General features: G+C 38.3%; 3 protein-coding genes across 4 annotated transcripts; 1 reads left to right on the top strand and 2 right to left on the bottom strand.

Moving 5' to 3' along the window:
* Positions 1 to 316: 316 nt before the first annotated feature.
* On the bottom strand, positions 317 to 2,875 carry LOC126798442 (CBS domain-containing protein CBSX6). Of its 2 annotated transcripts, none has more exons than XM_050525409.1 (3): positions 2,479 to 2,875; positions 2,047 to 2,395; positions 317 to 1,483 (listed from the first exon to the last, which is right to left on the bottom strand). In XM_050525409.1, the coding sequence occupies exons 2-3, from the start codon at positions 2,385 to 2,387 to the stop codon at positions 541 to 543; spliced, it is 1,284 nt and encodes a 427-aa protein (XP_050381366.1). In that variant the 5' UTR covers positions 2,388 to 2,395; positions 2,479 to 2,875; the 3' UTR covers positions 317 to 540. The 2 variants fall into 2 exon arrangements, with proteins under 2 accessions (XP_050381366.1, XP_050381367.1); XM_050525410.1 differs by having other exon boundaries at positions 2,047 to 2,390.
* Positions 2,876 to 4,239: 1,364 nt separating this feature from the next.
* Positions 4,240 to 7,036, top strand: LOC126798269 (receptor-like protein CLAVATA2). Its single transcript, XM_050525185.1, is given in 2 exon segments — positions 4,240 to 6,453; positions 6,456 to 7,036. Coding segments are annotated over 2 exon segments (2,193 nt in total). The 5' UTR covers positions 4,240 to 4,613; the 3' UTR covers positions 6,809 to 7,036.
* A 389-nt stretch (positions 7,037 to 7,425) lies between these two features.
* LOC126798472 (protein TRIGALACTOSYLDIACYLGLYCEROL 3, chloroplastic) lies at positions 7,426 to 11,816 on the bottom strand. Its single transcript, XM_050525454.1, has 10 exons — positions 11,296 to 11,816; positions 10,783 to 10,914; positions 9,923 to 10,018; positions 9,701 to 9,778; positions 9,543 to 9,604; positions 9,360 to 9,435; positions 9,016 to 9,123; positions 8,210 to 8,385; positions 8,038 to 8,122; positions 7,426 to 7,814 (listed from the first exon to the last, which is right to left on the bottom strand). The coding sequence occupies exons 1-10, from the start codon at positions 11,485 to 11,487 to the stop codon at positions 7,776 to 7,778; spliced, it is 1,044 nt and encodes a 347-aa protein (XP_050381411.1). The 5' UTR covers positions 11,488 to 11,816; the 3' UTR covers positions 7,426 to 7,775.
* Between the last annotated feature and the right edge of the window lie 875 nt (positions 11,817 to 12,691).

The raw sequence follows: 12,691 nt of genomic DNA, 5'->3' as shown, positions 1-12,691 counted from the left end.
GTTTCGATTTTGAGAATTGGATATGCTATCCTAATATATGATAATTTAGAGTTAATTTTTTAAAGAAAAGTTTAGAGTTGCTTATTCCTAATGGTATTCTAGGGTGTCAATTGACTTAAAGAAAGTTATATTGATCTTAGAAAGGTGAAATTTGTTTGAAACTCGAGTTAATTCTAGCAAAGTCGAAACGCAAATTTCTATTGAGATTTATACAACTGATAATCTGCTATAAGCCATTTGAAAATGGCTTATTCCACTCGAAATGTTACCATATCATATCATACTGCTAATCACAGAACAATCAGTAAGATGGTATAGACATGGTTGAGCATAATTATTCTCGCTTCTGCTTATTCCACTTATCCATTATTGCAATATAGTTTTACCAAAGGTCAAAATCTTACATTCCCAGTCTCAAGCCCCTTTTTACAATTTACCAAACACAAATAGTATAGGAAACAACACTTAAGAAATAGTTCATTTGTTGTTTTGAAGGACTTGAAAAATACTTCATAGAGCCGGAAAAAATAAGGAAATAATTCAATGGTGGCAGTCATTAACAATACCAGAATGCTCAGTAGACAACCGACCTGGGGGAGGGGCAACCGAGGATGGCTGTTTGGTGACAGCAACCATAATATCCGCATAACCAACGACCCCAACTATAACATCGTCACTTTCATCCTCAGTCACCCAGACATGGGTTGCTCTGTGCGACAACATCTGAGCCATGACAGCAGCCAATGAACTTGTAACCTTACATGTCAAAGGTGCACTCCTTCCCCTGTACATGCTTCTAGTTGCTGCCAAGCTCTGGTTTGCGGGGTTGAAACCTATACTCTTGCTACTGAATTTCTTTCGTCTTGTCGTCTCACCACCATTAGCTGGATTGTTATCCCCAGCAGCTTTATTAATTGAAAAATCTTTCTGTGACCTTGAGGACACATTATCCTCAACACCCATTACAAATTGTCCGCCGGAAAGATTAGCTAAAGCCCATGCTGCTGCTAAGTGATCACATTTCCATAGTTTGGAGGCAGAGATCTCTCCTATAATCTTATACTGACCATCCTGCAACTGTTCTAACACAGCAATTGCGCTGGGGTCTTCAGGAAGCTTTTGAGTGGCTTCAATGGCTTCGGATGTGGCTTCAATCCACTTGTAGTTTCGGTTGATGGCTCCAACAGAGGAAATTGGGGAGAGAGGAAGAGGTGCTAGGGCACCTAGGCAACCAATTAGGAAACGTATAACATCTTCTCTTGAGAGACAGCAAAAGCTGTCGCGGACAGTGGTGGTGGACGATGAGGAAGGCCGATTGGAACTGACACCAAGGTTATTGTTACTGCCACTAGTATCAGCATTCTTGAGCCACTTACCATTATAGAGAATTGAGAATCGCTTGCTCATGCCTTGCCATACGACGCTCTTCCGAACAAGAAGACGCTTTACACCATGCTTCATCATCTCCAGTGCATCTATCAACCTAGCAGAGAGATTTAAGACATTGCTTTAAATGAGACATTTTTTGTTTCTTTCTAACAGGTAATAATGTGTACACAAAATTTAAAGCAATTTTGTAAACTCTAAATCCAGTGCCAATAGGCCTTGGATTCTAATTAGTCATCAAATGAGATATAATAGATACTACAAACCACACTACGGCAGTGCTTGATCAATAGTTGGACAGAAGGTAATAGAAGCTGACACATTCCACAACACATCTAAGACCTCAATGGTGGCATTGCAAATATGTTTAAAGTTCAAACCTACAATTTCTACTATAACTATATACCTTATGCATCCAAGTATTTAACGAAAGTCTAGTATGGCTAAGCCTCCACTTAGCTCCGCCCCTGTAAATACCCCCAATGCAATGTCCACGTACACATTTTCTCAAGCGTGACCCTCTCAACAACAATCATAAATCTCATATCACTACCTCAAAAACAATGATAAATGATATTTACTTCAGCACTACACAAGATCATCAAACACCATGACAACAATTCATAGATACAAAGTGTATAAGATTGAGAAGCAAAGTACCTTGTGCCAGGATCAACCTGGCGCAGCAGAGAATTATTATGAGCAACAACTTCGGCAACGGGAGTCTTGCGAGCCTTGTCGTGATCCTCCAAGCACTCATTTTTAGCAAAGAAAGCAACAATGTCAAGCGAATTGAGAATCCCCACAAACCTCTGCTGCTTCATTTCATTGTTCTCAATACCCGCATGTGGTTTCCTCTTCCACACCGGTATCCCACACTCGGTCGAATCTCCGATCGCCTTTATCGCCGCCTCCACCGACTCCGTCTCGCAGAACTCCACCATCTCCGGCTTCCCGACAGTTAGATCACCAACAACGTGGTACAGAAACACCGATGCCATTGCCTGTTCTGTCATTGCACGACCACAAACAAACTTAGCAAAACTGAAGTGATTTGCATTAAGATTATGATTATAAAGATTCAAGCTTTACCTCAACAGGGAACTCTGAAACTCAAAAGGCTGATCTTTTATGAGGCAAGATTGGAGATATGATGAAGAAAGCAGAAATGAATGGAATTGAAAGGAACCCAGATCGAGATCGGGGTTAGAAAAGGGAGTGGAGGAAAATGAGGAGGAGGAGGATTCCGGTGATGGGGAACCTGTGAAGAAGGGTGTTCAAGAAAGAAGAGGAGAAGGAAGTAAAGAGGAGAGAGTAGGAGGCCATTGATGAATGAGCACAAGAAGAGGAAAGTAAAGGCCCATCAAATGTGTAAAATCACAGCTCTGTCTTCTGACTCTCTCTCTCTCTCTCTCTCAGTTTCGTGTGTGTTTGGTGTCTTCTGGAGCTTCAAGTTCGGTCGCTTCTAAACACCTGTGGATGAGAGTGAATATTTGGGAGCGAAATTCTGGGGATTTCGATGCCTATTTCGTTTTCATTTTAATTTATTATTGGTCGCGTATGATAACGTGTTTTGATCGGACAAGTTTCATAATTTTATTCAAACTGTATTTTTAAAAAATAATTATTTTATGTAATTTTGTTTCTTACGAATGACAGTTTTGTTATAACATAAATATTTGTATTTTTACGTAATTATTATTCTATTCATGTATGAGAATAGACATATATAATAGTAGATTTGACAATTTATAATTTAGTAAAACTTCTAGGTAATCGTTTTGTAATAATAGATGTAGAATTATATCGACATACTTGAGTGAATTTTTGTTTATTGGTTCTCATTAGAAAAAGTCACTTACATCGTATATTATGCAATGTGATCTAATGAGTTTGTAATGAGCTATGCATGTCCGGTAAATTCTACACATATCTAGTTACACTAAAGCATTCAGCTAATTTGAAGAAGAAAAAATTGGAAAATGAACTCCATTGTTCCTTTATGAGTTATGACCATATTCATCACAAACTCAGCCTCAAGTTTTTCTTTTCAGTCCTATATTGGGATAATGGTCAGAATCTTTCAAATCAGAAAAATCTCTAGTTTCCTTGTCATGTCTACATACATCTCTAAGTAAAGAGATACGAGTCAAACTTTTGAGTATGAATTCTTAGAAGGCAGCACAATAGGACAGATGTGATCAATTATTGGACTTGGAATATGAAAGTGAGGGCAATGTGAAATGTTTCACCATTTCAACTTACACATGTATGTACAAGTGTATGTACACATGTATTCGTTCACTTAGTCACTATTAACCTTATGAGGGTCTTTCTAATAAGGACCATATCTTATTAAGGACTAATTGATGACCACTTTGATTCACCAAGTTTTCAATCTCATATTTAGATCTCTACTATTTAATTTGTAGATATATATAGGTAGATCATTCATACAAAATTTCATTAAAAATAACAATCATTAAGACATTCGTATATATTTTTTCATACCCGCAAATCCCAAAAATTGTATTGTGATTCCTCACTATTATAGCAGTAACTCTATATCGAGGTGCCTTGTCAAAACAATCATATGAAAAATAGAATTAGAACCACACCGTCCACAGACGTGTCAATGTGCAATGTTTTAAGAGAAACACTTGTACAGTATTAGCAAGCCCAAAGCACTTAGTTGATCCAATTAAATGGGTCCAAATTAAAACTGGGTAGTTTGATCCAATTGATGGCTTTTCCTTTTGTCTTTGAGAGAGAGAGAGAGAGAGAGAAAAAGAGATCCTTTTCTAAAGAAGCTTTCCCAAATTCCATATTCTTTTCCCTTTTTGCTTCCACCAGTCTCACTCTCCAGTCTCCACACTCCATTCACACTGGTCCTCATTATTACCTGTCTGCTTCATTTTCATCTGTAAGTCTGATTCTCTCACCTTTATCTCTTAACCATTATTAACATTCCATTCTTGCTTTTCTCAGTCTGCCTCTACATTAGTCAAGAATTCTGCTTTTCTTCATCTTCTTCGCTACTGCACCGATCTGTTTTAGCTAGGTATAGTTTTAGCTACTGTAACTGAGCTCTTTTCCTCTGCTTGTTCAAGTTTTTGGGTCTAAACCATCTTTGTGAAGGTGGGTTTTAGCTTTTCATACCTGTGATTGGTTTAGTGTTACTTCTTCACCTACCCAACCAACTCTGTAAAACCCTCTATTTGTTCCTCATGGGACACAAATGGGCTTCAGGGTTTTTACCCTTTTGTAATCTCAAGTCAGTTGCAAAGCTACTGGTATTGTTAGTGGTTGCATGCTCAAATCTGTCACAGAGCCTTGATCTGGACCCAGAAGATAGAGCTTCCATTTTGCTATTTAGGTCAGGTGTTCAAGATCGTAGCCAGAGCTTGTCAAGCTGGGTTGGGTCTAATTGTGCCAACTGGACTGGAATCACTTGCCAGAACCAGACTGGTAAAGTGGTTTCGATTAGCTTGACAAATATGAACTTGTCAGGCCAAATTCACCCCAGTTTGTGCAAGCTTCCATTTCTTCAAGAATTGGTTTTGTCCCAGAACAACTTTAGTTGCCCAATACCAGTTTGTTTGGGGACTCTGAGCTTTCTCAGGACTCTACATCTCGGTCAGAATAGGTTTCAGGGTGTGGTGCCTGATACATTCATGAGGCTGGGGCAGTTGAAAGAACTTGTTTTGAATGGTAATAATGATTTGGGAGGTGTTATTCCTTGGTGGATTGGTAATTTCTCGGCGCAGTTGGAGAAGCTAGATATGGGTTTCAATTCATTTCAGGGGGAGATTCCTGAAAGCTTGTTGTACTCGAGAACTCTCAAGTATTTGGATCTTGGGAACAATTATTTATCTGGCAGTCTTAGTGATTTTCACCAATCTTTGGTGTTTCTCAATCTTGGTTCGAACCAGTTTTCGGGTACTTTGCCTTGTTTCTCTACTTGTGGGAAGTCTCTTAAAGTTTTGAATGTGGCTAACAATTCTGTGGTTGGAGGCATACCTACATGTATAAGTTCACTTCAAGCTTTGCAAAATCTAAACCTTTCATTCAATCAATTGACTTATGAGATTTCTCCAAGACTTGTTTTTTCGGAGAAGCTTCTTCTCTTGGACTTGAGTAACAATGATTTGTCCGGTCCTCTTCTGAGCAAGATTGCAGAAACAACGGATAAATCCGGGCTTGTTCTTCTTGATTTGTCTCATAATCGGTTCTCTGGTGAAATCCCATTGAAGATTACAGAATTGAAGAGCCTGCAGGCACTGTTTCTATCACACAATCTTCTTGTTGGGGAAATTCCGGCGAGGATTGGAAACTTAACCTATCTACAAGTGATTGACCTCTCATACAACTCGTTATCAGGTTCAATTCCATTGAACATTGTTGGTTGCTTTCAGCTTCTTGCATTGATACTCAGTAACAATAATCTTTCTGGTGAAATTCAACCTGAACTTGATGCATTGGATAGCTTGAAGATACTGGACATTAGCAACAACAAGATCTCTGGGGAAATCCCACTTACTTTGGCTGGCTGTAAATCACTTGAGATTGTAGATTTCAGCTATAACAATCTCTCTGGAACTTTGAGTGATGCAATAACCAAATGGCCAAACCTCAGGTATCTGTCCCTTGCTCATAATGAATTTACTGGAAGTCTCCCTACTTGGCTGTTTACTTTTGACATGATCAGAATGATGGATTTCTCAGGAAACAGATTTTCTGGCTTCATACCAGATGGTAATTTTAACACGAGCGTAAGCTTTAACAATGGACAGGTTGATAAAATGCAGAGAGATCCATTTGTTTCAATGCAGAGTGTGGATACAAAAGTGTTGATTGTTATCACTGGTAGTATCGAATTAAGCTTCAGTTATATTCTATCTTCAATGATTGGAGTCGATTTCTCTAACAATGTGTTAGATGGGGAGGTTCCAGTGGGGCTATTTGGATTACATGGTTTGGAATACATGAATCTGTCGCACAATTTTTTCCGCGGTGGCGTTCCAGATTTAGAAAAGATGTGGAGTTTAAAGGCCTTAGATTTGTCACATATGCTTTATCAGGTCCCATCCCGGGAAACATTTCCAGCCTTCCAGACCTGATTCTTCTGGATTTGTCATATAACTCTTTTTCTGGGTTTGTCTCAAAGAAGCAAGGATATAAGAAATTTCCAGGTGCATTTGTTGGAAATCCAAATTTGTGTCTGGAGTCCTCTGATGGAGGATGTGATCCGGCGGCCCTTCCGCTAGTGCCTGGTAAGGCATTTGAAGGGGAAGAAGAGGTTGAGGGGCGGATTTCAGTTTGGGTTTTCTGTGTAAGTGCATTTCTGAGTTTCTACATTGGGGGTTTGGCTCTGTTTTGCTCCCCTCGAGCTCGGAGGTACATTCTGCATACAAAAGCTTAGTGCAATGTACATGTTAATGAGCAAGAAAACCACAAGCTGTATATTTTGAATTACTCATTTTCTTGTTTGGTCCATGTTGACCCTTGCTAATGGATGAGTTTTGTATTCCATTGCTATCATACAACCCAGATGTTCCTGATTTAAAATGAGAAATGCATCAATATGTCTATCTTTCCCTTCACATTCTCAGATGTTAGATTTTTTCTCATAGACTTGGGCTGAAAGGCAATTCTGGTTCTTGCATGGGTTAGTCTTCTTAGACTTGTTCCAGGAGCATTTACTTGCAGGCATAAGGATATATAATAGATTAAGGATATGTATGTTTCAGAGCAAATGACACAGAATATATTAGTGAAAGTGCACATGATTGCAAACAACCGAACACATACATGGAATTCTGAGGAAGGAAATATATTCCATGCAGGTAACCTGATCACGGATTTCGCAGTCTGGTCAGTATCCAGCAATTCAGGAAAGCATTTCAATATATAAAAGCCAAAGGTCCGATTGTCCCATAATGACTTCTAGTTTTTTGCAAGCATGGAGGACACAGCTAAACTGTCCACCATCCACATTAGATTTGGGTTAAGCCGTTAAAGATTGACGTTAGGGAGGTGGGCACATAAATAAATTAGACACTAAAACTAGCAAGTACAAACACTGAAGAAGTTAATAGTAGTAAAAAGAAGTAAACTGTGACCTCAACTCGCCATGTGATATAGAAGATGATGGCTCTCTAAAAACTCAGATCGAACATGATTTCTTTTAGTGACTAAAATTTGTATGTATCAGCTCCGATGCACTGCCATGCTGTAATATATAAGAAATGAGGCACAGAGAGCCTGAATGTGTAGGCACCAGCTGACCCAGTTCTAGCATAGATTCACGTCCTCTTCACTAGAACGCAGCAAGCAAATCACCATGTGTTGTTTATGTATACGACCCTTTTTATCATTAGCAACAACTTCTAGTATTTAATTGGTCCATCCAAGCTCCCAGATGCAAACTGATAAACACACCAAAAAGAACAGTTAAGACTGACTACAAATTAGGATCATCACAAGCTAAAGCATCCCACTAGCAGAATCGTTCATTAAGAAAAGTTGAACTGCCGAGAGAAACAATATACGTCCTCATTTAAACGAGTCTGATCATACATAAAACGAACCCCTGTTGAAGAATGTGAAAACACTTTGGCCAAATCACTGAATAACTAAAGTAATGATTACCTGTTGAACGATTGGATTTGTTGAAGTTGTGAATTCGTCAGTCATTCCTTGCCATACTATCTTGCCCTCATGCATAAACAATAACCTACACATTGAATATATTCCTATTATCATCTGACACAACCAAAAGACGTATTCAGTACCAGCACAACAGCTTTAACAAAGACACCACCTGTCCACGGCTCGTTTGATGGTGCTGTGTTGGTGAGTTACAACAACATAAGATGCAATCTGCCCAGGCTTCACTGATGTGGCCTGCCCTTCTGTATGGACAGAGCGGATGAGGTCTTCTACAACGGTAGATGCAATCGGATCAAGTCCAGCTGTGGGTTCATCATACAAGAGCACCTGTTGAAGAGTACAGAAGAATGTTGGGACTCATAAAACAGGCCAACTCAGTTGTGCATTACCACCAGAACTGAGCAATTGCACGAAGCTAAAAAAAAAAAGAGCAATGTGGGTGCATACATGTTCACACGAAGCTTACTTCCACTTAGTACCTGATTTTTATATTACCACCGAATCCTAACATACAAGACCTTGATGGAAAAGATCAAAGGAACGTATGGGAGAAAATTTATGCCCAACATCCCCATATAATAGATGTCAATCATGATACCATGAACACTCCTATAGCTGGTTACCTCCTGGAAATTCTAGTTCCCTCCAGCTCACAGCAATGAAAAAAAAAAGGCTGTTATTTTTTTACCTTATAGTAAGCTTTTCTACCAACCCTCGTTAGCCACATATGATAAAGAACAATTTCATACACAGTACTACACTCCATCAGTCTGAGTAGCTGAACAAAGTATTACTACATCCTCAACTTAGATGATGATACTAAATAAACTCTGACTGACATAAACTCAATGGAAACACTAAAAGGCCAAAGGTTTAACTGTCTACTCAAACAGTTATGCAAGCTTTATCCAATCAAACAAGAGAAAACAAACACAAGCTTTTAGCCATTCACTGTACCTCTGGCTCTATGGCTTCCTTTGTTGTATCACAAATTATAGATCGAGCCAATGCAACTCTTTTCTTCATTCCACCAGACAGCTCCGAAGGCAATCGATCCTCAACTCCCTAAGAAACAACATAATATGATCAAACTAAATTTAAAATTCAAACTTCAATTTTTTGTTTCTTTTTTTCATCAAGAACCACTGCCATTGACCATATGAAGTCTCATATGCTACAAACAAGATCATTAGATAGCATCCATGCGGAGAGTGGAAAGATGGATGGATGGATAGAATCTAGATGAAATCAATCAAGTTTTAAAATGTACATGCAGTACAGAAAATTGGCATATTCCGTACCTTTAACCCAACAGAAGCCAAGCTAGCAGTCACGAGTTTCAAAATTTGTTCCTCGGGCATGCTTGAATTTTCATACCTATCAAAGAACAATATGAATTATATTGCAGCATGTTAATTGATACCTACTGGCTTGGAATACAATGCAGAAGAAAGCCAAAATTGAAAGAATATAAAGCTTCTTACAGAAGGAAACCAACATTTTCACGAACAGTCAACGAATCAAAAAGGGCAGCACTCTGAAAGACCTGTTATTCAGGAGAAAGATTAAAAATAAATAGACTTTATTTTGTACAAGAATTGCACCATAAACACTGCCAACATAAATTGTATAGCAATATTACCAATCCGATTCGAAGACCAGATAAGTCATCGTCGCTGATCAAACCAGTTCTCTTTCGACCTCGGATGTATACCTCTCCCTGCTCATGCAAAATACGAAACATAGTATATACGAAGCCCAACATGTAAGTATTATGGAATAACTCATTAAAGCTCAACAAAGTGTAGATCTTAACTAGATAAACAAAGGATATCATACTATTTGAGGCATATTAACTAATTACCTTGTCAGGCGCAAGAAGCCCTGCCATTATTTTTAAAATTGTAGATTTCCCAGTGCCAGAAGGACCAATTATTCCAACTGCTTCGCCATGTCTAATCTATAAATGGATCCAAAATTAGTCCTTTGCAAAGTACAATCTGGAATGTCCATGATCCAAAATATTGAAGATTAGCTGAACTAAAGTTTTGTTGCAATTATAGGAAAACAAAAACATATTCGCTTCAAAAAGATCCCAAAAGAAGTTGATCGTAATTGATTATCTAACAGAAAAAGACTAGGGAGAACCATACATATCATTATAAAAAATAAAATAAAAACACTCCTAATTGACACTCCTCGCACCTTTTAACATAGAACTTCTGATAGATCCCTGCTCCCTCAAAATCATATGGAGGTCAACAGCCAGTCAATGGCATAAGAACATGTTTCTTCAATCAGTTTAAACTCTTACTATTTCTCTTCCAGAAGTCTACCATTCAAAAGCCCCAAGCCCTAAAATCTCTCACAGCATATTGTCCTAAAATTTTACCCCACTCAATCTTTCTCAAACTTCGAAGACCTAAGCTTAGAAAAAACTGTAAAAAATATTGAGGAAAAATGTAGAAATATGAGGCAAAAACCAAAACTACCTTTGTAAGCGTAAAACATACTACATGACATAGGCCAAATCACATTCATAAACAAACAATTCAATGACTCCTCCAAAGCAAATGAGTATGGTCATTTTTCTATGAGCAACAGTGCTAAAACACTTTGATTACCAGAAAACAACACCCCGCCAAAGTTCAAACCTAGCCCACGTTCAATGCATGTAAACGACTCAAAAGCCATAATCAAATAAACATGGTATATTTGATTCACCTTGAAGCTTAAACCTCTCAATATATGCTTCTCACCAAATGACTTGTAGACATCTCTACACTCAATCAGAACATCAGAGTCATCCTCCTCAGGCTCTCTTACTGTGGTTAAATCCTCTGATTTAAATGAATCCTGCAGAGACAAACCTAGTCAACCACGGCTATCGTACAACATTCAAACTAGGCCCAACTGACATGAGCAACGTATGAAAAAGATACAAGATAGCAAATGCTTTCACGACATGCAATACCAATTAACAACCTTTTTTATCTTTGAACTCACACATGGCCTAAGGTGATAATTGTATTGCATGTCTAGCAGCAAAGAACAAGTGATTCAATCATCCACCAGTTCAACAAAAGCAATATAAACAAATTGGCAACACCAGCAACCACATTTTCACTTCAACTGTTGTTGAATAGCATATGACAATAGGAAGTGATTGCTCATACATAAACAAAGAAAAAGCAGACTTCTTTAACATCAAACAGCTAGAGGGAAACTGTTGCTAACCTCGAATTTAGCAGCAAAGGATTCATCACTCCTCAAATTCTGGGGAGGCGCCATACAAGCACAGACAATGTTTTTGGGCTCTCTCTTGTGCTTATAACCACAAAAATTGACCGCCTTTGGTAATCTAACCGGCCGAGAAATGCCATTGGATGTAGTCACAGGAAACAACACTGAATTCGCCAGAGAAACCATGCTTTCCTGAATCAGATTATTGGCTGAAAAACCACCCGGGGATTGGAAATTTGTGATTTTGAAGCAGACCCGGATCAGATGAAAGCTCAAGGGCCCAGTACTGAATGAGCAAAATTGCGATTGACCCAGATGAGAAATGGATTGATTGCAATCAACGTGGGGAAAAGTTGAATAAAGGGATTGAAATGAGGGCAATGTAAACGTGTTGTTGAACTATTGTGGCGGCCAACTGGGTGTTCTTGTTGTTCAATGGTGATGCCTTTCTTGGGTTTACACAGAGGTATGGAAACAACACATGAAGAGGTGAGACTTGGTAGTGTTTTTCATTCAGCCATCGTGAACATCTTGATCGCTTCTGTCTGGTTTTAGTACTTTTATATGATAGGTCAATACTGGACTCTATTGTAACGGTGATTATATTAACTCCTTAATTTTTATTTACCTTTTAGGTACAGAACTAACAGAGGTTTGTATTGAGACTCAAAAGCACAAGAGGATCATTTTCTAACTCTACCTTGGTCATCTCCACCATACTCAAGTTAGAACCCCATTATTAAGAAGACTGGAGTCATTCCTCCATGTCCTTAATTCAAATTTTGACTTTGTGTAAATAGTATTAAAGCCCTTGAAAAATGAAATCAATGAGCGATGTATTATCTATCCTTTTCCAACTTTTATATACACATAACAGTTTTCATAGTTTGCTTAAGCTTTTGCCCATATCTACTCTGTTTTGGTAGATGATAGGCAACGAAATAAGTGTTTTCATGATTAAAGTGTAGTTTATCTTATGTATTATGTATTATTACTAGACAAAAAACTCGCGCGTTGCCGCATGACATTCAAGCCTTGCTACGATGTAATTCTGGTGACAATATGTACAAAACATACACAATCGGAGTTAAAAATAGCTCGAGACCAAACATTAGCTCTCAAAGGCACACTAAAGCCGAACACATCTTCCTTAAACATCACTTGCATAATCCACTAATTAGGCCTGTTACCAAAACATCGCAGTGGTAGTCGACTTTGTCTTCTAAGTTTTGACCACTTCAGCTTTTGTCCTAGTAAGTTGTTCTTACAAGGGCAACATATGATGATCTTTATATGAATTGGCAAATCTGAATGTTCTTTTTCTATAAATTAATTGTTTTCCTTTACTTCTGTCAAAGTAGGCAAATCTGATTTTCTTTAGAACGTTTCT

The sequence above is a fragment of the Argentina anserina genome, chromosome 6 (genome assembly GCF_933775445.1).
Source record: "Argentina anserina chromosome 6, drPotAnse1.1, whole genome shotgun sequence".
Taxonomy (NCBI): Eukaryota; Viridiplantae; Streptophyta; class Magnoliopsida; order Rosales; family Rosaceae; genus Argentina; species Argentina anserina.
This window is presented reverse-complemented; position numbering and strand designations above follow the sequence as displayed.

What these genes read in the sequence shown, in the direction of transcription:
- LOC126798472 (XM_050525454.1), bottom strand. Translation starts at nt 11,487, where the DNA reads ATGGTTTCTCTGGCGAATTCAGTGTTGTTTCCTGTGACTACATCCAAT. An exon ending in CCTTTGCTGCTAAATTCGAG is followed by an intron (nt 10,915 to 11,295) that starts GTTAGCAACAGT and finishes TTGTCTCTGCAG; the next exon opens with GATTCATTTAAATCAGAGGA. An exon ending in CTGGTCTTCGAATCGGATTG is followed by an intron (nt 9,605 to 9,700) that starts GTAATATTGCTA and finishes CCTGAATAACAG; the next exon opens with GTCTTTCAGAGTGCTGCCCT.
- LOC126798442 (XM_050525409.1), bottom strand. Translation starts at nt 2,387, where the DNA reads ATGGCATCGGTGTTTCTGTACCACGTTGTTGGTGATCTAACTGTCGGG. An exon ending in CAGGTTGATCCTGGCACAAG is followed by an intron (nt 1,484 to 2,046) that starts GTACTTTGCTTC and finishes TCTCTCTGCTAG; the next exon opens with GTTGATAGATGCACTGGAGA.